Source organism: Loxodonta africana, chromosome 19, assembly GCF_030014295.1.
Source record: "Loxodonta africana isolate mLoxAfr1 chromosome 19, mLoxAfr1.hap2, whole genome shotgun sequence".
Lineage (NCBI taxonomy): Eukaryota > Metazoa > Chordata > Mammalia > Proboscidea > Elephantidae > Loxodonta > Loxodonta africana.
In genome coordinates, this window is record NC_087360.1 from 11,848,136 (window position 1) to 11,873,200 (window position 25,065).

At 46.1% G+C, this 25,065-nt stretch overlaps 1 protein-coding gene across 7 annotated transcripts in view; it reads right to left on the reverse strand.

Moving 5' to 3' along the window:
• The window catches only part of RBM19 (RNA binding motif protein 19), a 161,062-nt gene extending 141,110 nt beyond the window's left edge, over positions 1-19,952 (reverse strand). For 6 of the 7 annotated variants that reach the window (XR_002788004.2, XM_010598950.3, XM_010598951.3 and 3 more), the window contains exons 1-10: positions 19,821-19,952; positions 19,092-19,274; positions 16,264-16,383; positions 16,031-16,069; positions 15,536-15,728; positions 12,170-12,438; positions 8,409-8,489; positions 7,485-7,563; positions 6,512-6,583; positions 4,906-5,109 (exon numbers count right to left, since the gene is read on the reverse strand). Coding sequence is in view for 6 of the 7 variants with exons in the window: in XM_010598950.3 (XP_010597252.2) it covers positions 4,906-5,109; positions 6,512-6,583; positions 7,485-7,563; positions 8,409-8,489; positions 12,170-12,438; positions 15,536-15,728; positions 16,031-16,069; positions 16,264-16,383; positions 19,092-19,274; positions 19,821-19,856 (1,276 nt within the window). In the remaining variant the exon portion in view is untranslated. The remainder of the gene's footprint in view (positions 1-4,905; positions 5,110-6,511; positions 6,584-7,484; positions 7,564-8,408; positions 8,490-12,169; positions 12,439-15,535; positions 15,729-16,030; positions 16,070-16,263; positions 16,384-19,091; positions 19,275-19,820) is intronic. The other variant, XM_010598952.3, reaches the window with a different exon arrangement.
• Positions 19,953-25,065: the final 5,113 nt, after the last annotated feature.

Here is a 25,065-nt window from a genome sequence, read left to right on the forward strand (position 1 = left end):
GACTTCAACACACCACTTTCGGAGAAGGACAGGACATCCAGTAAGAAGCTCAATAGAGACACGGAAGACCTACTTACAACAATCAACCAACTTGACCTCATTGACTTATACAGAACTCTCCACCCAACTGCTGCAAAATATACTTTTTTTTCTAGCGCACATGGAACATTCTCTAGAATAGACCACATATTAGGGCATAAAACAAATCAATACTATCTCTCTAACATCGAAATATTACAAAGCATCTTCTCAGACCACAAGGCAATGAAGCTAGAAATCAATAACAGAAAAACTAGGGAAAAGAAATCAAATACTTGGAAAATGAACAATACCCTCCTGAAAAAAGACTGGGTTATAGAAGACATCAAGGAGGGAATAAGGAAATTCTTAGAAAACAACGAGAATGAAAATACTTCCTATCAAAACCTCTGGGACACAGCAAAAGCAGTGCTCAGAGGCCAATTTATATCGATAAATGCACACATACAAAAAGAAGAAAGAGACAAAATCAGAGAACTGTCCCGACAACTTGAGCAAATAGAAAGTGAGCAACAAAAGAATCCATCAGGCACCCGAAGAAAACAAATAATAAAAATTAGAGCTGAACTAAATGAATTAGAGAACAGAAAAACAATTGAAAGAATTAACAAAGCCAAAAGCTGGTTCTTTGAAAAAATTAACAAAATTGATAAACCATTGGCTAGACTGACTAAAGAAAAACAGGAAAGGAAACAAATAACCCGAATAAGAAACGAGAAGGACCACATCACAACAGAACCAAATGAAATCAAAAGAATCATATCAGATTACTACATAAATTGTACTCTAACAAATTTGAAAACCTAGAAGAAATGGATAAATTCTTGGAACAACACTACTTACCTAAACTAACACATACAGAAGTAGAACAACTAATAGACCCATAACAAAAAAAGAGATTGAAATGGTAATCAAAAAACTCCCAACAAAAAAAAGTCCTGGCCCAGATGGCTTCACTGCAGAGTTCTACCAAACCTTCAGAGAAGACTTAACACCATTACTATTGAAGGTATTTCAAAGTATAGAAAAAGACGGAATACTACCCAACTCATTCTATGAAGCCACCATCTCCCTGATACCAAAACCAGGTAAAGACATTACAAAAAAAGAAAATTTTAGACCTATATCCCTCATGAACATAGATGCAAAAATCCTTAATAAAATTCTAGCCAATAGAATCCAACAACACATCAAAAAAATAATTCACCCTGATCAAGTGGGATTTATACCAGGTATGCAAGGCTGGTTTAATATCAGAAAAACCATTAATGTAATCCATCACATAAATAAAACAAAAGACAAAAACCACATGATCTTATCAATTGATGCAGAAAAGGCATTTGACAAAGTCCAACACCCATTTATGATAAAAACTCTCACCAAAATAGGAATTGAAGGAAAATTCCTCAACATAATAAAGGGCATATATGCAAAGCCAACAGCCAATATCACTCTAAATGGAGAGAACCTGAAAGCATTTCCCTTGAGAACGGGAACCAGACAAGGATGCCCTTTATCACCGCTCTTATTCAACATCGTACTTGAAGTCCTAGCCAGGGCAATTAGGCTAGACAAAGAAATAAAGGGTATTCAGATTGGTAAGGAGGAAGTAAAGCTATCACTATTTGCAGATGACATGATCGTATACATGGAAAACCCTAAGAAATCCTCCAGAAAACTACTGAAACTAATAGAAGAGTTTGGAAGAGTCTCAGGATATAAAATAAACATACAAAAATCACTTGGATTCCTCTACACCAACAAAAAGAACACCGAAGAGGAAATAACCAAATCAATACCATTCACAGTAGCCCCCAAGAAGATAAAATACTTAGGAATAAATCTTACCAAGGAAGTAAAAGACCTATACAAAGAAAACTATAAAACTCTGCTACAAGAAATTCAAAAGGACACGCTTAAATGGAAAAACATACCCTGCTCATGGATAGGAAGACTCAACATAGTAAAAATGTCTGTTCTACCAAAAGCCATTTATACATACAACGCACTTCCAATCCAAATACCAATGTCATACTTTAAGGGAATAGAGAAACAAATCACTAACTTCATATGGAAAGGAAAGAATCCCCGGATAAGCAAAACATTACTGAAAAAGAAGAAGAAAGTGGGAGGCCTCACCCTACCTGATTTCAGAACCTATTATATAGCTACAGTAGTCAAAACAGCCTGGTACTGGTACAACAACAGGCACATAGACCAATGGAACAGAATTGAGAATCCAGATATAAATCCATCCACGTATGAGCAGCTGATATTTGACAAAGGACCAGTGTCAGTCAATTGGGGAAATAATAGTCTTTTTAACAAATGGTGCTGGCATACCTGGATATCCATTTGCAAAAGAATGAAACAGGACCCATACCTCACACCATGCACAAAAACTAACTCCAAGTGGATCAAAGACCTAAACATAAAGACTAAAACGATAAAAATCTTGGAAGAAAAAATAGGATCTACCCTAGGAGCCCTAATACAGGGCATAAACAGAATACAAAACATTACCAAAAATGATGAAGAGAAACCCAATAACTGGGAGCTCCTAAAAATCAAACACCTATGCTCATCTAAAGACTTCACCAAAAGAGTAAAAAGACCACCTACAGACTGGGAAAGAATATTCAGCTATGACATCTCAGACCAGCGCCTGATCTCTAAAATCTACATGATTCTGTCAAAACTCAACCACAAAAAGACAAACAACCCAATCAAGAAGTGGGCAAAGGATATGAACACACATTTCACTAAAGAAGATATTCAGGCAGCCAACAGATACATGAGAAAATGCTCTCGATCATTAGTCATTAGAGAAATGCAAATTAAAACTACGATGAGATTCCATCTGACACCAACTAGACTGGCATTAATTCAAAAATCACAAAATAATAAATGTTGGAGAGGCTGCGGAGAGACTGGAACTCTCATACACTGCTGGTGGGATTGTAAAATGGTACAACCACTGTGGAAATCCATCTGGCGTTATCTTAAACAGTTAGAAATAGAACTACCATACAAACCAGAAATCCCACTCCTCGGAATATACCCTAAAAATACAAGACCCTTCACACAAACAGATATATGCACACCCATGTTTATTGCAGCTCTGTTTTCAATAGCAAAAAGCTGGAAGCAACCAAGATGTCCATCAACGGACGAATGGGTAAATAAATTGTGGTATATTCACACAATGGAATACTACGCATCGATAAAGAACAGTGACGAATCTCTGAAACATTTCATAACATGGAGGAATCTGGAAGGCATTATGCTGAGCGAAATGAGTCAGTTGCAAAAGGACAAATATTGTATAAGACCACTATTATAAGATCTTGAGGAATAGAAAAAACGGAAAAGAACACATACTTTTGTGGTTACAAAGGGGGGAGGGAGGGAGGGAGGGAGGGAGAGGGCTTTTTATTGATCAATCTGTAGATGGGAACTGCTTTGGGTGAAGGGAAAGACAACACTCAAAACAAGGAAGGTCAGCCTAATTGGACAGGATTAAAAGTAAAGAGGTTTCCGAGATAAAATGAAAGCTTCAAAGGATAGCGAAGCAGGGGCTGGGGTCTGGGGAACTTGGTTTGAGAGGACTTCTAAATCAATGGGCAAAACAATTCTATTATGAAAACACTCTGCATCCCACTTTGAATTGTGGCACCTGGGGTCCTAAATGCCAACAAGCAGCCATCTAAAATACATTAATTGGTCTCAACCCACCGGGAGCAAAGGCAAAGGAAGAACACCAAGGTCACACGACAACTAAGAACCAAGAGACAGAAAGGGCCACTTGAACCAGAGACCTACAATATCCTGAGACCAGAAGAACAAGTTGGTGCCCGGCCACAATCGATGTCTGCCCTGTCAGGGAGCACAAGAGACAACTCCTGAGGGAGCAGGAGACCAATGGGATACAGACCCCAAATTCTCATTAAAAGACCACACCTAATGGTATGATTGCGACTAGAGGAATCCCAGAGACAATGCTCCCCAGAACTTCTGATGAATACTATCTCTCTATGAACCCCGAAGACAAATCATCAGGCATGAAAAGGACTGGTCAGTGAGGGGGAGAGAGATACTGATGAAGAGCGAGCTAATTAAATCAGGTGGACACGGGAGAGTGTGTTGGCAACTCTTGACTGGAGGGGGGATGGGAAGATAGAGAGAGAGGGAAGAAGGTAAAATTGGCACGAAACGAGAGACTGTAAGGGCTGACTCAATAGGGGGAGAGCAAGTGGGAGAAGGGAGTAAGATGTATGTAAACCTACATGTGACAGACTGATTGGAATGGTAAATGTTCACTTGAAGCTTAATAAAAATTTAAAAAAAAAAAAAAAAATAATAGTAACGACAGCAACAACAATAAAAACAGCCCTCGCTGTCAAATCTATTAGGATGCTCAGTTTGGATAGCAAGGCTTCAGGACCAGGAGTCCAGATACCAAGGGACACTGTTTTCATTCATATGTATACAGTGACTGAATTTCAAATACTGAGTATTGAGAACTCAGACAGCAAGGGAATCTCAAAAAAAGACTTATCCAACCTGCTTTGCGTCTGAGTTTGGAGAGGGAGAGTTAAGATCTTAAGAGTTTACACAGCAAAAGACACCGGTAACATCACCTTGGATTGTGTGCCCCGCTAACCCCCGGAAAGCATCATGTCACGGACTCCTCACAGCAGCTCAGGGGAAATTAGGCTCATTTTACAGATAAGAAAATGGAACCAATTTGCCCAAGGCCAAGAGCTCATGGCAGGCCAATTGGGACTTGACCCCGGGGCGTCTGCATCTGGCACCGGCTCTCATATGCCCGCAGAGCCTGCAGCAGCCTGGAGGCCGAGCTCATACCGTATTTGGAAAAGAGCTTCTCCAGCTCCTCCTCGGTGCTGGTGTAGGGCAGGTTTCGCACAAACAGCCTCCCGGAGTCAGCCAGGTCCTCCTCCTCCTCGTTCTCCCCCAGCGTCCGGCCTTGCCAGGGCTTGGCACCATGCTTCAGGGGCCCCTTGGCTGTGGGGCTGCTCTTTTCCCTGAACACTTCAATGTAGCGTCCACCTGCATGAGGAGAGATGTCAGGGCTCCGTGGGGAGGCCCAGGAAAGCCAGCGACTCCTGACCGGGGATTCCAAAGTCTTCTCTGCTGCCCTCCAAGATGCTGTGGCCAAGGCAGCTGATGACAGCACCAGACACTACCCTCTGCAGCCAGGACAGCAGCCTTAACTGGAAGGCCCTGAACCTCGCTCATCCTCCAAGTTCCGTGTTAGGACGGCCCACAACACATTGACACACTCTGTAAATTGTGGACGCTGTCTACCAGCCCTGGCACCTCTGGCTGCCCTGCCTTGGGAAAGGTCTTATGTGACAACACGGTACTGGACAATTACCACGTACTGCTGACGGAACTGGAGCCCTGGTGGTGAGTGGTTAAGCATTCAACTGCTAACCAAAAGGTCGGCAGTTCAAATCCACCAGCTGCTTCTTGGAAATCCTACGGGCAGTGTCCCATAGGGTCACTATGAGTTGGAATTGACTCGATGGCAACAGATTTTTTGGTGGTTGAGCTAACTGTTTACACACATTGTCCGATATGCCCACTCAGACTGTGACTATTCCCATATCTGCCACATGCACACAGTAGGTGCTCAACCTACCCCTACTAATGGACTTGCTAACCAGACCCCTTAGGTTGCCCACCTCCCCTAACTGGTGTCTTCACTGGGGGTCAACGGCTAGACCTGAATCACTCATCCACGCTGGGGACGATCAGAGATTGTGTCCTCGGACACTGTTCAAGTCGTTTCCCAGCCAGGGAGCTTGCACTTGGGGTTCCCTCTACAGGAACCCCCGGCACCCACCATGGCCACAAAGCTTGCTCCCTCAACTCCTTTGGCTTTTGTTCCAACAACTACTCTGTGAGGCCCAAGAAGACACAATTCTGTTTAAAAATACACCCCCTTCAATCTGGTCCTCTCCAGAATCCTTGCTTGCTGGGCATTTTTCTATAGCAAGGGCCATGTCTTGCTTTTTTTTTTCTTCCACTGATTTAGAAAACATAAACTCTTCTGGAAATAAAGGAAGGGAGGTCTGGAAAGACAAATTCTTTGGTCTGTATATCCCAGAGGCCAAGCATGCTATAGCTACAGTTTTACAATCCACCATCAAGGCTTTCCCCTTTGCTGACTTTTATGGATGGGCCGTGACAGGGCCTGTACTCCCTGCTCCACAGGGCCCATGTATTTTGCTTATTTATTTGATTATGCCCGCCTTTCCCAACTCTGTGGAAGCTGACTCTGTGTCAGCTCCGTGAGGGCAGGGTCTGTGTCTGTCTGCTCACTGCCATCTCCCAGAGCCCAGCACAGTGCCTGGTACATCACAGACGTGCAATAAAAATCCGTGGAGTAGGCGAATGAATGACCAAGCCTGCCACCCTCAAAGACGGCGCTCCTGGGCTTCCTTACCCATGTATTCCCTGTTGCACTTTAGCGCTTTCTTCACTTCCTCCTCGCTGCTGAAATCCACAAAGATGTAACCTGGGGGAGGACAGTGACACAGGTGAAGTCTGCAGGCCCCGCAGACTCTCAGCAGGCACCACAGATGAACCCGCACACTGTGCCAGATATTTAGGGAAATCTGAGCAAAAATTGGCGGAGAAGAAAGCTCTCTTTTTGCCACCCTCCAGCCCAATCTCCCTTGGCGGGGAGTACTGAGATCCCATGGCCTGACTTTGTGGGTGAAGTTTCTAGATTAGGAGTCAGAAACACAGACGTCCCTGGCTTCCCTTCGGATTCGCCCTGATCCCGGGTCACTGCCACTCCTTGGCCAAGTCTGGGCTTAGCGCTGTTCTAAATGTGGCAAGCTTATTAACTCACTGAGTCCTCACAACTTCAGGAGACAGGCTTGTCCCTACTGCAATGATGAAAAAACTGAGGTCAAGTACCTTATCCAAGGCTACAGGGCTCTTAACGAGGCCAAGCCTGTGGGGCTTTGTATCAGCAGCCCCAGGAAGATAAGACACCTGGGGAGAGTGCAGCTCTGGGGACAACACCACACGCTCATGTCCTCAGCAGCTCTGATCACTGCCCACCAGCAGAGGTGCCGATGGACCTGGCTCAGCAACCCCCAGGACCTGCTGACATCCATTTAAACAGAATAGGTGAGCCTGCCAGAATAAGCGCAAGCTAAGGGTGAGGAGGGGAGAGAAGAGAAACACGGGAAAATGGCGTCACTGCACACCAGCTGCTGAGGTGGGTGACAAGAGGCAACCTTGCCCTGACCAGTTTGAGCGTATCTACAGATCTGAGGCCCACAAACAGGGAAAAAATGGTCGTCCTTAAAACGTTCCTCCCTTACCCAACCATCTTTACATCCATCTCATCCTTCCATCTTCACCATCTGCTTCTCGGGCCCACCTGGAAACATCCTAGCCCTCACCTGTTTTGTTTCCATGACTGTTTCTCACTATCCGGATGGCCACTGGCTTCAGGGGTGCCAGGAATTCTGTGACATTTTTCTGCAAGGAGAAGGAAAGTTTTTCCCCTTTTATCAATCCCATCGAAGAAAAAGTGTAAGCCAATAAAGTGACAAATTCTTGGCTTCAGAGAGGACTCCAAAGGGTTTTCCCCTTTCTAGTTTCTCTCTGGACTTTAAATCATGTAGTCTATCCTCAGTCAGGAGCCCCTGGGTGGGGCAGATGGTTCATGGAGTCATGATAGAGACCATAAAACAAAAACAAAACCCGTTGCCGTCAAGTAATTTCCGACTCACAGTGACCCTACAGGACAAAGCAGAACTGCTCCATGGGGTTTCCAAGGAGTGCCTGATGGATTTGAACTGCCAACCTATTGGTTAGCAGCCATAGCTCTTAGCCACCATGTCACCAGGGCTTCCGACACAGACCATGTTGCCCACAAAGCCTTAAGTAGTTAACAGCTGGCCTTTTTTTTAAAACAGAATAAGTTTGCCAACCCCTGATGTAGAAAACTGGAGCCCTGGTGGTGCAGTGGTTAAGTGCTCAGCTGCTAATCAAAAGGTCAGCAGTTCAAATCCACCAGCTGCTCCTTGGAAACTCAATGGGGCAGTTCTACTCTGTCCTGCAGGGTCCCTACGAGTTGGAATCGACTTGATGGCAATGGGTTTTGGCAGATGTAGATAATCAGTGAGGGATACTCGTCCTCCCACTGTCTTGATAACTGTCCCTGTTTCCTGATCCTTATTTATCAGGCTTTGGTCCCCAATTCCTCCCAGCTCATGTCCTCCACTGATCGCAAGGCACCCATGCAGCGACCGCCTCTGGCAGCCCACTCTCACCTCCTGCCCACACAGGGCTGCTTGTCCTTGTCCATGGTAAGCACATACCTCTGTGACATTGAACGGGGCTCCCCGCAGCTTCACGGTGTAGGGGGTGGTGGGATCCTTCTGGGTTGCTGGTTTCTCTGTCTGGGTGACCATAAAGAAGAAACAGAAATGGGCCACAGTGAGCCCCCTGGTATGGCTGCAGGAGGAGGCCCATCTGGGTACTTCAGTGCCCAGTGAGGGACCGATGCCAGGGGGAGCTGGGGAATGCCTGCTGTGGAGGCAGAGTCTGGGCAGAGGTGGAGGTAGGAGAGTCCAAGCCTTCATTTGCACCTGAAGTGGGGGCTGGGGCAGAGCCCAGCAAGTGATGGGCCTGCTATCAGGGGCTGCGCTGCAAGGAGGGGAGGAGGCGATGGGAAGGAGGCCCTGAAGTATGGTGACATTTGCTGTCACTGATTTAGGGCTTGTCCTGTGCCAAGCACAATGCAGACACTGGTGTGTGGAATCTTTTTAACAATCCTATAAGGACTATGAGTTTATGGTCTTTTTTAATAATTCTGGAATCCAAAGAGCTCTAAAAAACCAAAGGTGTTTAGTAACTTATTTGGCAACAAAGCCTGACCCACCCTGAACTCATTTGCCAGCTAAGCCTGACTTGAGCCAATGTGAGGTTAGTTAGAACCAGCTGCTGTTGAGTCAACTCTGATTCATGGTGACCCCATGTGTGTCAGAGCCGCACTGTGCTCCATAGGGTTTTCACCAATGAATATGAAAACCTAGAAGAAATGGACAAGCTCCTAGAAATATACTACCTACCCAAACTAACGCAAACTGAAGTTGAATATTGGAACAGACTTATAACAAGAGAAGAAATTGGAAAGGTAATTAAGAAAAACTCCCCCCCTCCCCCCAAAAAAGGTCCTGGCCCAGATGGCTTCACTGGAGAATTCTACCAAACATTTAGAGAGTAGCTCACACCAGTGCTACGCAAACTATTTCAGAACATAGAAAAGGAAGAAATACTTCTAAATTCATTCTATGAAGCCAGCATAACCCTGATACCAAAACCAGGGAAAGACATCACAAAAAAAGAAAATTACAGACCAGTCTCTCTCATGAATACAGATACAAAAATTCTCAACAAAATTCTAGCCTCAAGAATTCAGCATCACATCAAAAAAAAAAAAATACACCACAACCAAGCAGGATTCATACCAGGTATGCAAGAATGGTTCAACATAAGAAAATCAAACAACATAATCCACCACATAAATAAAATGAAAGAATCACACAATCATCTCAATTTTCACAGAAAAGGCATCTGACAAAGTCCAATACCCATTCTTGATAAAAACTCTCAATAAAATAGGTATAGAAGAGAAATTCGTCAACACAATAAAGAATATCTATACAAAACCAACAGCTAACATCATTCTTAAGCTGAAAACATTCCCCTGAGAAGAGGAACAAGACAAAGTTGCCATTTACCACCACTCCTATTTAACACTGTGCTGGAAGTCCCAGCTAGAGCAATACAGCAAGAAAAAGAAATAAAAGGCATCCAAATTGGTAAGGAAGAAGTAAAACTGTCTCTATCTGAGGATGTTATGATACCACTCATAGAAAACCTGAAAGACTCCATGAGAAAATTGACGGAACAGAAAGATTCAGCAGAATGGCAGGATACAAGATAAACATATGAAAATCAGTTGGATTCCTATACACCAATAAAAACAACTACAAAGAGGAAATCAGGAAAACAACATCATTTATAAGAGCCCCTAAAAAAATAAAATACTTAGAAATAAATCTAAGCAGGGATGTAAAAAACCTATACAAACAAAACTACAAAACACTACCCTAAGAAACCAAAAGAGGCCTACATAAATGGAAAACATACCATGCTCATGGATAGGTAGACTCAACATTGTGAAAATGTTGATTCTACCCAAAAAAATCTATAAAATACAATGTAATCCCAATCCAAATACCAACTGCATTCTTTAAAGAGACGGAAGAACTAATCATTAACTTTATATGGAAAGGGAAGAGGCCCTGGATAAGTAAAGCACTATTAAAGAAAAGAATAAAAGCACTATTGAAGAAGAAGAATAAAGTAGGAGAACTTGTACTACCTGACCTCAGAACCTGCTATACAACTACAGTAGTCAAAACAGCTTGGTACTGGTACAATGACAGACACAGCGATCGACAGAACAGAACTGAGAACCCAGATGTAAAATCCATCCACCTGTGGTCACCTGGTCTTTGACAAAGGCCCAAAGTCCATTAAATGGGGAAAAGACAGTCTTTTTAACAAATGGAGCTGGCAAAACTGGATGTCCATCTGCAAAAAAAAAAACGAAACAGGACCCATAATCACACCATACACAAAAATGAATGCAAAATGGATCAAAGACCTAAACATAAAACCAAAAAAAAAAAAAAAAAAAAAGATCATAGGGAAAAAACAGGGTCAACACTAGAAGACCTATACATGGCATCAACAGGATACAAGCCATAGCTAACAAAACACCAACACCAGAAGGTAAGTTAGATAACTGGGATCTTCTAAAACTTAAACACTTACGCTCATTAAAAGATTTCACCAAAAGAGTAAAAAGTGAATCTAGACTGAGAAAAAATTTTTGGCTATGACAAATCTGACAAAGGTCTAATCTCTAAAACCTACACAGGGTTTTCAATAGCTGATTTTTTGGAAGTAGATCACTAGGCCTTTCTTCTGAGGTGCCTCTGGGCAAACTGAAACCTCCAACCTTCTAGCCGGCAGCTGAGCATGTTAACTGTTGGCACTACCCAGGACTCCAAGGCTATTTATAGTTTAGATTTATCCCATGTAGTCTGCAGAAACGAATGTGCTTGATTACGGAGTGTTGCCCCAAACCCCACTGGGGGTGCTACATTGCACAGGGTACAGGATTACCTTTCTGAGATATGAAAATTTCTGAATTCCAAAGCACACTTAGGCACAGGGGTTTCAGATCTGGGATACAGGGACCAGTGCTATGACAAGCGTCACTCTTACAGATGATTAGAGGCTCACTCGAGGTCAAACAGCTACTAAGTGTCAGAGCTGGGATCTGAACCCATAAGTCTCTGAGGGAGGGGAAAGAAGGAGAGCAAGAGAAGACGGAGATGGAGTTGGGAGCTCTGAAATTAAGGGCAGGAGAGAGCTGAGGCTTTCAACCGTTCTTTCGGGAAGTGAGGGAACAGGGACCCACAGCTACATGTCACATTGCCCTTTCTCTGAGCAAAGGGGACACAAGGTGGGAGAAGAGGTGTAATCTAGACTGTGGAGCTCAGTAGCCCTGGTCTCAGTCCCAGCTCTACCACTTCTCGGCCACGACCTTGGGCAGACCACTTCCCGTGTCTGGGCCTCAGTTTCCTCACCTGTAAAATTGAACAAGAATCTCTGCTCCAGAGATTGTTATGTGATCCAATGACATGGCAAGTATGATGATTTTATCTATCATCATCAGTGAATGATAGCTCACATTTGTCTACGTTGTTACTAAATACAAAATATACTACTCTCATACCCATCGCCCAGCTCGTTTATGCCCCACAACTCCAGAAGGCAGGCAGCAGCTCCGTGTAGTGGGAGATAAGCTGAAAGAGAAGAAGTGACTTGCCCAGCGTCACAAAGCAAGCACGTGGCAGACCTGAAGCCCGGACTGGGGACTGCAGAGCTATTATCTCCTCTGCCTTCCAAGCCCGACAGACAAGAGGAGCCTGGGGAAATACAGCAGTACCTCCTCCCCACTACCTCCCAAATCTTCAGGGCGCACCCTCGTCCCACATACCTCAGCTCTGGCTTCCAGTGGTTGCTCCTTCCCAGACGGGGCCCCGTGCTCATGGCCAGCCCCCTTCCTCTCTATTTCAGGCTTGGCTGGGGTGGCAGAGGAAGCCTCACCCTCATCCTCGCTGCCTTCCTCACAGTTCACTGCTTCATCTTCACTCTCCTCCTCGGAGGAGGAAGATGACAACTCAGCCTTTACCATCTTGGATTTCAGGTAATCCATGTCTGACAGCTCCTTCTGTACAGCTGCCTTTGGTGTGAGGTCTTCCTCTGCTGGAAACACAGGGAGACTGGGAGTCAGCGATGGGCATGAGCAGGTCGGGGCAGGCCCCAGCCTTTCTCCCAAGGACAGTACTGCATTGTCCCCTTCAACATTCCCAACCAGCTCATCTAACAAATCCCTGTAATTCAGGGAAGGGGTTAAGTATCTTGCGTACATGTAGGATTGTCACTCCATGATAAAAATCCTTTGGTGGATCAGAAGAACTAGATGGTGTCCGGCTACCACTACCAGCTGCTCTGATCAGGGCCACAGTAGGCGGATTCTGATAGAACGGAAGAAAAATGTAGAACAGAACTCAAATTCTTAAAATGTCCAGACTTACTGGACTGGTTGAGACTAGAGCACTCCCAGAGACTACTGCTTTGAGATACTCTTTAAACTTTCAATTGGAACTATCCCAAGGCCACCCTTTAGCTAAATAACATACTGGCGCATAAAATACAGAACAACGTCTATGAGTACTATGCTTACTTTAAAAAAAAAAAAATCATCTACATGAGACCAAATGGTCAACAATCACTCTAAAGCAAAGATGAAAGGGTAAATCCCACTCCTTGGAATATGTCCTAGAGAAATAAGAGCCTTTACACGAACAGATGCATGTACACCCATGTTCACTGTTTACAATGCAAAAAGATGGAAGCAACCAAGATGCCCATCAACGGATGAATGGATAAATAAATTATGGTATATTCACACAATGGAATACTACACATCGATAAAGAACAGTGGTGAATCTGTGAAACATTTCATAACATGGAGGAATCTGGAAGGCATTATGCTGAGTGAAATTAGTCAGTTGCAAAAGGACAAATATTGTATAAGACCACTAGTATAAGAACTTGAGATACAGTTTAAACTGAGAAGAAAACATTCTTTTGTGGTTAGGAGAGGGGGGAGGGAGGGGAGTGGGAGACGGGCATTCACTAATTAGATAGTAGATAAGAACTACTTTAGGTGAAGGGTAAGACAGCACGCAATACAGGGGAGGTCAGCACAATTGGACTAAACCAAAAGCAAAGAAGTTTCCTGAATAAACTGAATGCTTCGAAGGCCAGTGCAGCAGGGGCCGGGGTTTGGGGACCATGGTTTCAGGGGACATCTAAGTCAGTTGGCATAATAAAATCTATTAAGAAAACATTCTGCATCCTACTTTGGAGAGCGGCATCTGGGGTCTTAAAACGCTAGTAAGCGGCCATCTAAGATGTGTCGACTGGTCTCAACCCACCTGGACAAAAGGAGAATGAAGAACATCAAGGACACAAGGTAATTATGAGCCCAAGAGACAGAAAGGGCCACATAAACCAGAGACTACATCAGCCTGAGACCAGAAGAACTAGAGGGTGCCCGGCTACAACCGATGACCACCCTGACAGGGAACACAACAGAGAACCCCTGAGGGAGCAGGGAGCAGTGGGATGCAGACCCCAAATTCTCATAAAAAGACCAGACTTAATGGCCTGACTGAGACTAGAAGGCCTCCAGACCTTCCGTTAGGGAGCCATTGCCAAAGCCAACTCTTCAGACAGGGATTGGACTGGACAATGGGATAGAAAAAGATGCTGGTGAAGAATGAGCTTCTTGGATCAAGTGCGCACTTGAGACTATGTTGGCATCTCCTATCTGGAGGGGAGATGAGAGGGCAGAGGGGGTTAGAAGCTGGTGGAATGAACATGAAAAGAGAGACTGGAAGGAAGGAGTGGGTTGTTTCATTACGGAGAGAGCAGTTACGAATACATAGCAAAGTATATATAAATTTTTGTATGAAAGATTGACTTGATTTGTAAACTTGCACTTAAAGCACGATAAAAACAATAATAAACAAAAAGATGAAAGGGTAAGGAGGCAGGGAAACTAGAGTACTGGAAACGGAACAACCAGAATGGAAACGAGAATGTTCATACATCGTGAAAACTATAACCAACGTCACTGAACAATCTGCACAGAAACTGTTTAATGGGAACCTAAACTGCTGTGTAAACCCTCACCGAAAACACAAGAAAATATTATTAAAATAAAACGAAAGCCCTACAGTAGTTACCAGATGCTTCCAGAACCAAACCCAAACTCCTTCTCCTAAAGCCGCCAGGCCCGACTCTGGCTTCTCCTTCCAGCTTCGCTGCGCGCTGCTCGGGCCATCCTGGACCACACAGTGTTCCTGCAGCACACAGCACTGTCCCCTGTCCCTCTCCCCTGCACCTTGCCCTTCCCCCTCCCTTCCTGTGTCTCGCTAAATCCCAGGAGGCCTTTGGATCTCAGCTTAACGCAGAAGTGTTAGCAGGTGTGACTCACGTTCAATTCACATTCTCAGTGGGGGCGGAATGTTTGGAAAAGGATAGCGAGAGCGGCTGCACAACTTTTGAAGAACGTAATCAGTGTCACTGCATTGTGCACGTGAAAACGGATGAGATGGTGTATGTTTTCTTATGCATATTTCACAGTAAAATTTTTTTTAAAAGTGGGAAAAAAAAAATCAGATTCTTTCGGCTCTAATCTAGAATCCGTTCCCAAACCTGACCCCAGTGCCTCTCGCTCTGCAATTGCTTGCCTCCCTGCAATCTCCCCACCACCTGAGCCCCTTCTGAGGACCAGGCTTCACTTCTGCACCTTGAGGCATTTGCTCAAGGGCCACCTCCTCACTGAGGCCTTCTCTGATAGCTCTCCTAGCGTCCCTCCGGCTTTTTCTCTGCAGCACTTGTCAGGACGTAATATTTTCAATATTCTCAATCGTGAACTTCATTAATTTGTTTATCTCTCCTCTCTGGAATGACAGCTCCTCGGGGGCAGGAATTCTTTTGTCTTTCATTCACCATTATATCCTCAGTGCCTAAAACAGTGATGGTGCTCAATAAATACTAATTGAGTGATTAAATGAATGAATGAAGTGAACAGGATGAGTCAAGGCAGTGCGACCTACAGGAGACCATCACCCCCACGGGGCGGACCTCGAGGGCAGTGACTAGCTCCCTGTGCCCCAGTGTCTGGCATCGAGGGGCCTCAAATATGGCAGCCTGGTGGCCCACTCAGGCCCACATACACACACAGGCCCATGCAGGGGGTCACGCTCAGGCACGCGGATGCCCTCACCTTCTGGGCCTTCACCAGGCCCCTCCTCCTCACTCTCCTGCCCTGAGTCTGAGTCGAAGTTCAGGTAGTCGCTGGCCGGCTTGGTCTTCCCTTTCACTGGCTCAGTGTCCACAGCATCGTTTGCCCACGTGGCAGCCTGCGTCCGCTTCTGGTGGACTGACAGGAACTCCCGGAATTCAGTGTCTCCCTTCAGCTGGTGGACAGGAGCGGAGGCAGCAGGGGAGCAGGGAAGAAGGGAGAACCGGGAAAGAAGTTGAGGGAAGGCCTAGATCTTTCTAACGCTCGGAAGAGGAAGGCATCCTCCAAGCTCACCCCCCAACCTCGGGGTCAGCTGGGCTCTGAGGAGGCAGAGAGGGCTCTTCCCCAGACAAGAAGGCTCAGGGAGGCAGGAGGACAAGAGGTACTTTGTGTACCTGGGCCAGTCCCCGTCATCCGGCCTGTGCGCCCTCCCAGGACTGCCCCTGGGGGCCCTTCTCGTCCGCAGGGCAAACTCACCTTCTCCAGTTCACTGGCGACCTTTTTCTTCTTATTGTCCTGCAAAGAGAAGGCAGAGACTGTGAGGGACACACGGGGTAAGGGAGAAGGAGGATGGAGCTGCCTCGCCCTGGGAGGGCCCACATCCCGGAACTATCAGAGGTGGAGTCTCAGAACATTCCCGCTTCACTGCCCGTCCCTCCCAGGGCAGTGACCACCCTGTTGACGATAGGCTGGGGTGACCTCTGACGTACTTGCTTCGTTTCTGGGGAAATGGGGTCTTTAGAAGGTGGCTTGGGCTGGCTTGGTTTCTGGGCATGCTTGCTCCAGGCTCGGGGCCTTGTCGGGTCCCCAAACGACTTGCAGAACTCCACCTGCACAGGAAAGAGGGAGTGACAGTCAGATAGGCCCCTGTGCCCAGGCCTGGGGCTGCACTTCAGCAGCTGCAAGCTGGGGCATTTTAACGTGACAATCACCCTCAACTAGTTGAAACAAATGACTTATCTCCCCTTAACCTTGGCTTGGAGTCCCTGGGTGGTACAAATGTTTAAGGTGCTCAGCCGCTAACCTAAAGGCTGGCGGTTCAAGTCTACCCAGAGATGCCCCGGAAGAAAGGCCTGGCAATCTACTTCAGAAAAATCAGCCACTGAGAACCCCATAGAGCACAGTTCAACTCTGACATGAAGGGTGGCCAGGAGTCGGAATTGACTGAACGGCAACAGGTTTTTTTCCCAAACCTTGGCTTTTCCCCACCTTGAAGCCGTTATAAGTGCTAACATTTATTAAGAAATTACATGTTCCAGGAACTGACTTAAGTGCTTTACCTGCACTGGTTCCCTGAGCCTCACAACAAAGAAAGGAATGAGAGTTATGCCCCTTTTCACGCCAGGAAACGGAAGTAGAGAAAAGTTAGGTAACTTGCCCTACATTACCCAGGTGGTAAGTGACAGAAAGGGACTGGAACTCAGGGAGTCTGGCTCTGGAATTCAAATCCTTCAAGGTCTATTCCAAAGGCTGGCTGTGAGGATGAAATGGGGTGACCTGGGCAATGTGCTCAGCCACGGTCTGGCACAGGGCAAGGCTGCACAAACGGCTGTCAGGGTTATTCTAATTCCCATGAGGTGAGCTCACCTGGCACGAGACAACAACTCTAGGGTAACGAGAAAAATGTGCTGACCACCTGGGGCATGATGGGTGTTGAGTACTAAGTCTGAGCTAATACATCTCCCTAGCTCTTATCTGCATCAACACTCCTTTAAGATGACCTCTGTGAGAGCTGATCTTGCTGGGAAGCCTGCAGTTGGCGCTCACACACAAGCCACTCCAGGCCACAATCAAAGGCTGGGCACTAGTTGATCAATCATTTCCTGTAGGGAAGGGGCTGCCATCTTGCTATACCCCTTTTGTGCAGATTTTCCACATAGTTCTGTTACTTCTGTAATAGCAGTATGTGCTCAGTGTACACAACTCAAACAATAAAGAAAAACAACAAAATTAAAAAAAAAAAAATTACCCCAGTTCATATCACCTAGCAAGAGGAATTATTAATACAATTGATGCAATGGTAGTTATGTTCTATAAAGTTGCCACAAATTCTGAATTAACAAATCATGAACCACTGCTTCCAGGGAAATAGAGTTACAACATTTCTGTGAACTGATCGGTTGCAAGCCTCTGGTCACAACATTTTTGCCAGCTGATCAACACATAACCTTGTTTTAAGCGTGTTTCTGTTTAGATGCCTTATTCGATATACATTATTGATTCCGTCGCTATGAGTCAGAATCAACGCAACAGAACTGGGTTTTTTGGTTTGTTGATTCCATAACATTGAACTCACAGCCAACAGCACTTCATCCCACCCTGAACAACTCTTATCTAACACACGTGTTTTCTTTGTAGGACACAATCACAGCCTTCTTGCGCTTAGGAACCATAGACAGCACTTTAGCACTAAGCTCAGGGTTATCTTAAACTGCAAAATCACCAACAAAAAGCACAAAAATGTGAAAAACATGGCACTAAATATAGCACAAGAAGGACGCTTGTTTACAGCATGAGAGCTGAAACAAAAAGGTAGAGAATCACCTTCTTCAACCTCAGCTTAGAGCATGTGTGTTGGGCAACTCAAATTTTTCACTGCTCTGTGAAAGTCTGCAAATGACCCAGAAAGAGCTGTGAGTACTGATTTTGGGGTTACCCAGTAAATTTTAGGGAGTACGCAATTTGCAAATACGAAATCAGTGAAAAACAAGGAAAAATCAGTGAAAAACTGTATCTTGGTAAAAATCTATCCACTTATCCCTCTAGATACGACTGTCGAAATGTTATCACATGACACATACTTCCCCATAATCTGCTTTTTACACAGTGTGTATAGATGTTTCACCAAGTCGTTAAATAGACACGAGTGACCCAGGTGGGCCCTCCTCCTCCAGAAAGCCTTCCTGGCTACATCCCTGGCTAGGCTGGGGGCCTCCTGTGCTTCCCCCATCACAGCACTGACAATACTGAGCTAAAGTACCCTGCTGTCCCCACAGGCTGCTAGCTCCATGAGGACAGGGTCAAGTGTATCACCCCCTCCTCTGAATTCCCAATACCTATCATACGGACCAAAATGTCTGCAGTTCAAATCTACCAGGCACTTTTTGGAAACTCTACAGGGCAGTTTTACTTTGTCCTATAGGGTCACTATGAGTCGGAATCAACTCCATGGCATACATCGGGCACTCATTCAGTGCTTGCTGAACAGGTGAGTCAACGAATGATACAGACCAGCGGTTCTCAAAATATGGTCCTTGGACCAGTAGCATCGGCATCACCTGTTGGCTTGTTAGAGATACACATTCTTGCCCACTCCACCTCCCCGCAGCAGAATCTCTGGGGATGGGAATCCAGGACACTGTTTTAACAAGCTCTCTACACGATTCTTCTGCCCATGAAAGTTTGTGAACCACTGATATCAATGACCCAAGAAGTCACGGTCTGAAAAGGGGCAGTCCTTTGGGCCCAAACGTTGAGTATAGTATCAAGTAGCGTCACCTTGAGTAGGCATGCAAGGTTGAGACCTGAGCGGACTCACCGTGATCCGGGATGTGTCGATAAAACTCTTGTTGAAATGGTTCAGTGCTGTCTGGGCCTCTTCCTCAGACTTGAAGCCAATAAAGCCAAACTTCCGGAACTTGCCATCTTTGGTGAACTTCAGGCTGCAGTCTGTCAGCGTGCCAAAGGAGGAGAACAGCTGCCTGAAACGCTCCTCTTTCATCTAAGACAGAAAAAGGGGTGACAACGAGGGAGGAAATGGGAATAAGGGGACAAAATGGGATGGAGCCGTGAGGCTGCAAAATTCCCCAAGGGCGCCCCTAGAGTAGTAGATAACATAGCAGTCATTCTGAGTCTTGATTTCTTCATTAATGAAACGAATAACTGCCCCATAAGGTTTCCAAGGCTGTAATCTTTAAGGAAGGAGACTACCACATTTTTCTCCGGTGGAGCAGCTGAAGGATTCGAACCGCCGACCTATCTGTTAGCAGTCGAGCGCTTAACCACTGGCCACCAGGACTCCTACTTCCCCTAAAGTTATCGAGTCTATCAAAAGACGGAAATGAGAATTAGAATTAAGATTCTAAGTACGCACTATCTCTCTCTGATTGGCAAACGGGGATAAGCCGAGGGTCCCATCACTTTTGGGTGGAGAATTCCGCCCGGAGTCCTGCCCCAGAGCGGGAGCCCAATTTTCCTCAACCGACACCGCTGTCCCAATGCCCGGCTGGCTTCATTTTCATACCCCAAGTCCAGGCTTTACACTCACCCCATTCGGGAGGTTTTTCACGATCAGTCGTGACATGGCGCACGGTTCCCACTGCTCTGAATCTGGCACAACATTCACGCCGTCTCTCTGGGCGCCGCCATATTGGGTGACCCGGAAGGAAGTAACTTGGCCCGGATTCACGGCACACTAACCGGAAGTGGGCGTGGCCAAACCAAAGGAAGTCACGCCCCAAGAAGCTAGTCACAGGCCTCTCTTTCTGCGCAGGCGCAGACCGTTTAGCGGATCCTGGAGACCCCAAGGCTGCAGCAATCGTTAGGGGGCGCCAGTTTCTAATATTGGCGGGAGGGACTGCGCGTGGGTGACTCAAGGTGTTCCAGCGTTGCTTAAACTGGGAACTTGCCTTCTCGTGCCTTCTGTATTTTATTATTAAATTCTAAAACAGCGTATTGGATATAACCACTCCTTTTCTGAAGTTGAGCAAACTGGGACTCAGACAAGTAAAGCGACTTGCTCAAAGTTGCCTATCTATTAAGCAGAAAGCGTGGGATTTGGACTGGGGCTGGCACTTAAGACTGCAATGAGGACTTACTGGACTCCAGCCCCACAGCCTGAATGCTGCAGCCCGGCTGAGTTTTTAAATCCCAGCCAGCCACCTTCTAGCTAGATCGTGGCAAAATTAACCTATGTGAGCTAAATTTGGGAAACCCTGATGGTGTGGAAACCCTGGTGGCGTAGTGGTTAAGTGCTATGGCTGCTAACCAAAGAGTTGGTTCAAATCTATCAGGCGCTCCTTGGAAACTCTATGGGGCAGTTCTACTCTGTCTTGTAGGGTCACTATGAGTCGGAATCAACTTGATGGCACTGGGTTTGGTTTGGTTCCTGATGGCGTAGTGGCTAAGAGCTTGGGCTGCTAACGAAAAGGTCAGCAGCTGGAATCCACCAGGTGCTTCTCGGAAACCTTGTGGTTTTACAGTCTCTATCAGACAGAATCCATTTGACGGCAATGGTTTTTTGTTTTGTTTTGTTTTGTTTTTGAGCGGTTTTGTGTTCTTCTGTAAGACAGAGCTAACTGGATTATCCAAGGAGCCTTGGTTGCACAGTGGTTAAGTGCTCGGTTTCTAACCAAAAGGTTGGTGGTTGGAACCCACCCAGTGCCTCTGTTGGAGAAAGATCTGCACCCATGAAGACTATAGCCCAGAAAACCCTATGGGGCAGTTCTACTCTGTCACATAGGGTCTCTATGAGTCGAAATCTACTTGATAGCATCTAATAACAACCATGGCAGTGAAATGATGTCTTGTTATGCGTTTATTTTACCACGGTAGAATATACACAGCATGATATTTGCCATTTTAACCATTTTCAAGTGTAAAATCCAGTGACATTAATGACACAACATTGTGCAACCATCAGCACTATTTGTTTTCAGAGCTTTCCACCACCAGAAACAGCAGCCCTGTCACCGTTTAAGCAACAACCCCCCCAGACCCCCCAGCCCCTGGTAACCACTAAACTACTTTCTATGTATTTGTATGTTCTAGATATTTTATATAAATGGATCATACAATATTTGTCCTTTTGTGTCTGGCTTATTGCACTCAGCATAATGTTTTCCAGGTTCATCCTCGTAGTAGGCTGTACCCAACTTCACTTCTGTTTATGGCTGAATAGTACTCCATGGTGTGGATATACCACAATTTGTTCACCCATTCAACTGTGTTGGTGAAGAATTTTGAATATACCATGGACTTCCAGAAGAATGAACAAATCTGTCTTGGAAGAAGTATGGCCAGAATGCTCCCTAGAAGCGAGGATGGCGAGACAACGTCTCATATACTTGGGACATGTTATCAGGAGGGACCAGTCCCTGGAGAAGGACATCATGCTTTGTAAAGGAGAGGGTCAGGGAAAACGAGGAAGACCCTCAATGAGGTGGATTGACACAGTGGCTGCAACAATGGGCTCAAGCATAGCAACAATTGTGAGGATGGCGCAGGACCGGGCAGTGTTTCGTTCTGTTGTACACGGGATCGCTATGAGTCGCCGCTGACTCGGCACCAAACAACAACATTCCACTGTTGATGGACATTTATTTTGTTTCTGCCTTTTGCTGTTGTGAATAGTGCTGCAGTAGGCATTGTGTTAAGGCTGCTTAACAATTTACCACAAACTGGGTAGCTGAAAACAAGAGAACTGTATTCTCTTACAGCTCTGGAGGCTAGAATCTGAATTCAGGGTGTCAACAGCATCATGCCCTCTTCCAGAGACTCTAGGGGAAGGTCCTTCCTTGTCTCTCCCGGCTTTTGGTGGCTCTAGGAATTCCTTGGCTTGTGGCTGCATCCCTCCAGTCTCTGGCTTGGTCTTCACGTGGCCTTCTTCTCTCTGGTGTCTGAATCAAATCTCCCTCTGCCTTTCTCTTAGAAGAACATCTGTCATTGGATCTGAGGGCACTGGTGGCTCAGTGGGAGAATTTTCGTTTTCCATGTGAGAAACCTGGGTTCGACTCCCAGCCAATGCCCCTCATGTGCAGCCACCACTTCTCAGTAGAGGCTTGTGTTGCTATGATGCCAAACAGATTTCTGCAGAGCTTCCAGACTAAGACAAACTAGGAAGAGAGGCCTGGCGATCTACTTCCAAAAATCAGCCAGTGGAAACCCTGTGGATCACAACAGTCCAATCCACACCCTATCATGGGGCTGATGCAGGACCAGGCAGCATGTCATTCTATTGTGCATGGGGTCACCAGGAGTCAAGGATGGACTCAAAGGCAGATGATAATATCATTGGATTTAAGACTCACCCTACAACCAAGATGGTCTCTTTCTTCACTTAATGACATTTGTGAAGACCCTTTTTCCAAATAAGGTTACATTCCCAGGTCCCAGGAGTTAGGACATGGACATAGTTCATTTGGGAACGCTATTCAACCCAACACACAGGGATTCGCTTTCTACTAGGTTACTCGGGATCAATTCCTTCCTTGCCAGGTCTTATGTAGAGTGTCCACTCAATTAAAACTGACCCACACACGGATTTTAAAATCTCATACACACGCCCTGAAGTAAAAATGTACCCTCAAGGCCAGGTCCATGACTTAAGGGGTCGCTGTGCTTCAAAGCCATTCTTTCATTCAACAGATATTTATTGATACATATAAAAGTGCTCAGAGCCCTGGTGGCACAGTGGTGAAGAGCTCAGCTGTTAACAACAACAACAAAAAAATCAGTAGTTTGAATCCACCAGCTGTGCCTTGGAAGCCCTATGGAGCAGTTCTACTCTGTCCTATAGGGTCACTATGAGTTGCAGTCAACTTGATGACAATGGGTTTGGGTTTTTTTTTTTAATGAAAGCGCTCTTTAATTAAATGACAGTGGGGGTGCTGGTTTCTGTGCGGTGTGACCCTGGTTCGGACGGGCTGGGGCAGGCTTTATGAGCTAGCTCTGTGATCCTAGCCTTTTATGAGAGGGCAGCTGTGGGTTCCCAGCCTGTCCTGGTCCCATGTCCTTTGATTTTATTATTTCCATGGACTACCTTTATTAAAATCTACAACTAAATGCAACCTCCACTAAAGAAATTCACAAATCAGAAGGTTTTCAAAGGCATGAAGAGAAAATGGCGTTTCCTTTGCCAATCGCCATGTCCCTACGCTGGGCTGGAAAATATGGTTGCCACATGTGGGGGCAGGAGGGACTGCTCACAGGCCCGTATACCCCTGCGCATTTAATAAATAGTCTCCCTGCTCTCCTGCCTTCCCATCTGTCTCCTTTTCCTTGCAGCAAAATACAATCCAGGGCCACCTGGACCCCACCAGGCTGGCCTCTCTGATTACGTTCAGGGATAAAACAAAAAATTCCGACAGGTCTAAGCCAGCTCTAGGTCTCTGGGTGGCACAGATGGCTTGCACTTGACTACTAACCTAAAGGTTGGCGGTTCAAACCCACCTAGCGGCACCGAGGAAGAAAGTACTAGTGACCTGCTTCCATAAAACTTGCAGCCAAGAAAACGCTATGGAGCAGTTCTACTCTGTAACACAAGGGGTCGCCATGAGTTGGAATTGACTGGATGGCAACTAACAAAATGATGACTAAGCCAGCTCCATAGAGGCTGCCTTCTCGATTGCACTGGGGGCTGTGAGGGGCTGGGGCTGGGTCCCTGAGGGAATCGATTTCTTACCCGGGGAACAGGCTAGAGGTGGGGAGAGGGCCTGGAGGGGTGCAAAGAGGCAGGACGGAGGGAGGAGAGGAAACGGAACCCTTCATTTCTCTCTGCACATCAGGTCCTCCTACTCTTAATGAATGGCACCAATGTCCACCTGGCTGCTCCGGCCGGAAACCTGGAGTAATGCTTGAGTCTGCTCTCCACTCATCCCCCGTGTCTAATCCATTAGCAAGTTCTGGCAGCCCCAGCTCCTAAATATTTGCCCAAAACGTGGTCTTTCCACACCTCCACCACTACCACGCTGGCCTAAGCAGCCACTGTATGAGTTTCCTATCGATGCTATAGCAAATTACCACAAACCCAGTGGCTTAAAACAACACAAACGTATTCTCTTACAGTTGTGGGGGTCAGAAGTCTGAGAATCAAGGTATTGGCAGGATTGTGTTCTTTCTGGAAGTTCTAGGGGAGAATTCACCCCCTTGTCTCTTCCAGTTGCTAAAAAAAAATCCAAACCTGTTGCTGTGGAGTCGATTCCAACTCATAGCCACCCTATAGGACAGAGTAGAACTGCCCCATAGGGTTTCCAAAGAGCAGCTGGTGGATTCCAACTGTCGGCCTTTTAGTTAGCAGCCAAGCGTTAACCACTGTGCCACCAGGGCTCCCTGGGCATCTTTGGGAGACCATTATTCAGCTGACCACACTCATCATCCCACAGGGCGTTATTACAACACAGCTATCTCATTGGTGTCCTTGCTTCTGAACTTCTCTCCTACAGTCTGTTCTCCAGATGACAGCCAGAGGGACCCTGTTTAAACCTAACCCAGACCCGTCCCTCCTCTGCCTAAACCCTCCAGTGGCCCCTGTGTCACTTAGAACAAGAACAGAACTTACATTCATCAGTCACTTTGCTCCAGCTACTCCTGCCTCCTGGCTGGTCCTCACCTCCACCAAGCAGGCTCCTGGCTCAGGGTCTTTGCCCTCGCTGTTGCTTCTGCCTGTGCTGTCCTTGCCCAGGTAGCCATACAGCTCACACCTTCACTTTCTGCAGGTCTCTCTTAAAGTTTGTCTTAACAGTAAGGCCTTCCCTGGCTACCCTATCTGAACTAGCACCCGAACCCCATCCCGC